Below are 3528 nucleotides of genomic sequence, written 5' to 3'. Positions count from 1 at the left end.
AATAAAAAAGAAATAAAAAAAAAGTGGGGGGAAGAAAGAAGAGACACTATTCTCTACTCAGAGAGCAAGGATAAAGAGAAACCTTATCTATCAACAACCAAAGTTTCACTTCTAGCATAGCTCATTAGCTCTCAAAGCAGAGCATAACTGCATAACCAAAGGGTAAAGGCGAAAATGTTGGCAAGCCACTCTCTCTCCTCAATTCCTTCCTCTCCTAGTCTCACATTTCCACCAAAATCCACACTTCTTGCTAAATCCTCATTTCATGGCCTTCGTCTTCCCAGCTTCAACCCAACTCCCATCCTTCGCCTCCGCGCACAAGCGTCACCTTCTACGGTGGTAATGATGGCTAAAAGAGAGGAAGAATTGAAGGAAATAAGAACCAAAACCAATGAAGAACTTAACGAAGAAATTTTACAGCTTAAAGGTGAGCTCTTTATGCTCCGCCTTCAAAGATCTGCTCGTGAGAATTTCAAGCCCAGCGATTTCAGTCGTATGCGCTCAAGGGTAATTATTATTTCTCCATTTCTTCATTTGGGTTTATGAGTTTGTGGGTAAATTTTTTTTTTTTTTTTTTTTTGGGTTTGATCTTGTAATTAGGTGGGTGTTGTTAAATGTTATGTTGAATACAGGAAATTGGAATTGAGTTATACTGATATGTTTACTTTGATTGTTTGCTGTGAATTTATGGGTTGTCTTGTTTAATGTTAATAGACTTTGGTTAAGGAACAAAGAGTTTAGCTGAGTAAGAGTAACATGTTTGGAATTGCAAAAGCTGTGTAATGTTTGTGGTAAATTGGTAATAGTTGAGATTATCTACAATTTTAGATGTTGAGACTTCTGGAATTTTTTGGTAATTGGTAATAAATGATGGTATTAAGTAATGAAATTATTAATTATATGTAAATTGTATAGTTGTCTGCCAAGGTAATGCTTGTTAACATCTGACAGCCATGTATCTCACTATCTTGTGAAAATAATAGAGTTGCATTACGATGGAGATTGGATAGACGTTCCTTACAAACTTATCTTATACTTATAGTCATGCTGTAATATAGTGAGTCTTACTAATTATATCGAATTCTCGGTTTGTACCGCTTATTTTACTTGTAGAATGGACACAACTAGGCTAATGGAGAAGCAAGAGTCATTTTTCTTTCTCTAGCTAGCTCAAGTGCTTTTTGGTGTGTAACCTTTTGCACAATGCAACGTTAGAAGAGTAGATCCTGTTATAAGGGTTAATGAGCATGTTTCTATCTCTCACTGTTATCGCTTGTCAAATGAGAGGCATGAGATCTTAGTAGCTGAATGATTACCAGGTTTGAAGTGGTTACTTGAGCTTTGCCCTGACAAGAAGCCACTGAGATGGTAATTCATTTCTCTTAGTGACGGGTTCTTTAGCTGAGAAAACTAGTCGTGATTCTGACAGTTCTTCACATTTCATTTGGAGGATTCTTTATGATTAGGTGACAGTGGTACCTAACCAATAATTGGCCCTGCAAGCCACAATCCGAAACATGCGAATTGGTACATAATTTATGGTACAATGGTTCACTTTTGGCCTACTCTAACAACTAGTAGCAAATTGCATCCATTTACCTATTCCGCGTACTGAAATGCACCACAAATTAGGTCGTGCTGATAGGGCCAATACAACCTCCCCACATTTTTTTAGTTAGTAACTGTTACTTAATGCTGAATTGTGCAAAAGGATTGTTTTCTGAAACGTAGACATTTTGATCAGTTCTAGTTCTGATAATTGATAAACGTGGTCAACATGAAAGCTGAGTAATGTAATTCTGGAGCCCTTATAAGTTGAAGATAGTATAGGTGTAAATATGCTGTACTATCTGACACCTTTTGCTTTTAGAGGAGTTAGTTGAATGAACCTTGAGGACGCTTGATCTGGAATTTCAAGATGAGAAAATGGAAACCCATCTTTGGCCAAAATGAAAAAAACACCATTCTAGAATTCCCTTTGCCTAAGTGGTTGGTGTTGTCTTTACCTTGATATCTGAATCGACATCTTATTTCCCCTCCACTAGTTTCACCCAAAATGTTGCATAAGCAGGTAGATTTGGTTGCATTTGGAGACATAGTGAGAAATGTTACCAAGGGAGAGATCATATTTTATATTATGCTGCATATATGGGAGTAACCGAGTAATCGTGCTTCCTAGTAATTTATGTGCCATTTTGGTTTTGTTTGAGGAGATACCATCTGTTTTTGGAGATAATTTTGTTTGGACTTCGGTTTTGCGGGTATTTTCTTCCCCCTCCCATATTTTTGCAACAGTGCTGCTCTATGTGATTTAGGTATAACTTCCACGATTTCTGTACAATTCATCCATTACATGTGTTATTAGTGGTAAATGTCTTGTGCAACATATATTGAGTCCTAAACTGAATGTTGTGTTCAAAAATCTTTCCTCAACATTAGGTTGCACGCATGCTTACTGTAAAGAGGGAAAGAGAGATAGAGCAAGGAGTTGGCAAGAGGTTATCGAGGAAGCTTGACAAGCAGTGGAAGAGAAGCATTGTTATTAAGCCACCTCCTTCACTCAAGAACTTGCAAGTAGAAAAGGCAAGTGCCGAGGCTGCTGAAGCCTCCTGAGCTTAATATTTGTTAGTAATGTATTCATACTAAAGATTTTTTCTAGCCATCTGTGGTAGGAGTTATATTTCAGTATCTCAATCGCCTTCTGTATCACACTATCCATCTGTAAATTTCGGTTCTTCCTGTTCTCCCTTGGTTTTTCCTTTCTCTTACAGGTTGAAATCTAGACTTTATCAACATGAAAAGCTGTACTGCTGTAGTATCTGCATGCATTTTGCTCAAAACTAAAATACGCAGGCTAAGTATGATTATAACTAATAAGCCATTGCAGGAATGTGGTGCCTAAAAGAAAGTGAACTGTCAATGCAAGATGATGAGGTTGACTAGGATCTAGTAGGCTTACCATTGTGAGCCATCGATTTTTTTCTTGTCATTTAGGCATGCCTTTTGTTGCTACAACCTACAGGTATATTGGAGATATAATGTGCCTAATTAGCTTGTGAATCATCAATTCTCTCTTGTACTTTATTTTTGTTTGATTTTTTTTTGTCAGAATAAGTGCCATACTAGATCCAAATCTTGTATAGGACATAGGTCAACTGAGACACAACTACACGTGTAATTAAGGTCCATCATGAATAGGGGATAATGGTGAAGGAAATTTAGTGAAAAACCTCAATAGCTCCTTATCGGATTTGAAACTATGACTTATGTGTTACCATGGCATTACTCTAAAATCAAGTCTTTCTTGGGGAATGTCAACCAATCTTGCCACAAACCATTCAAGTTGCAAAACAATTGTACCATAAAGTGGTCAATGCAGTCTAACTTAATCTTGTAAAATTTAATTTCGATATCCAAGATATGTCCAAATCTTATAAATTACGGTTATTTCATGAGGTACCCCTGAGTTCTTTGAAAATTCATGTGGTACTCATTTTTTTTTTTAAATCCACCAGGTACCCTTGAGTT

The 3528-nt window shown here is 36.8% G+C and overlaps 1 protein-coding gene across 1 annotated transcript; it reads left to right on the top strand.

Moving 5' to 3' along the window:
* LOC104895668 (50S ribosomal protein L29, chloroplastic) lies at nucleotides 1–2744 on the top strand. The gene is made up of 2 exons (XM_010682235.3): nucleotides 1–507; nucleotides 2440–2744. The coding sequence occupies exons 1-2, from the start codon at nucleotides 175–177 to the stop codon at nucleotides 2611–2613; spliced, it is 507 nt and encodes a 168-aa protein (XP_010680537.1). The 5' UTR covers nucleotides 1–174; the 3' UTR covers nucleotides 2614–2744.
* Nucleotides 2745–3528: the final 784 nt, after the last annotated feature.

Source organism: Beta vulgaris, chromosome 6 (genome assembly GCF_026745355.1).
Source record: "Beta vulgaris subsp. vulgaris cultivar EL10 chromosome 6, EL10.2, whole genome shotgun sequence".
NCBI classification, from domain to species: Eukaryota; Viridiplantae; Streptophyta; class Magnoliopsida; order Caryophyllales; family Amaranthaceae; genus Beta; species Beta vulgaris.
Note: the sequence above shows the minus strand (reverse complement) of the source record. Positions and strands in the feature narration are given on the sequence as shown.

Coding starts and splice junctions, on each gene's coding strand:
- LOC104895668 (XM_010682235.3), top strand. CDS start 175: ATGTTGGCAAGCCACTCTCTCTCCTCAATTCCTTCCTCTCCTAGTCTC. Junction 508..2,439: donor TCAGTCGTATGCGCTCAAGG/GTAATTATTATT, acceptor CCTCAACATTAG/GTTGCACGCATGCTTACTGT.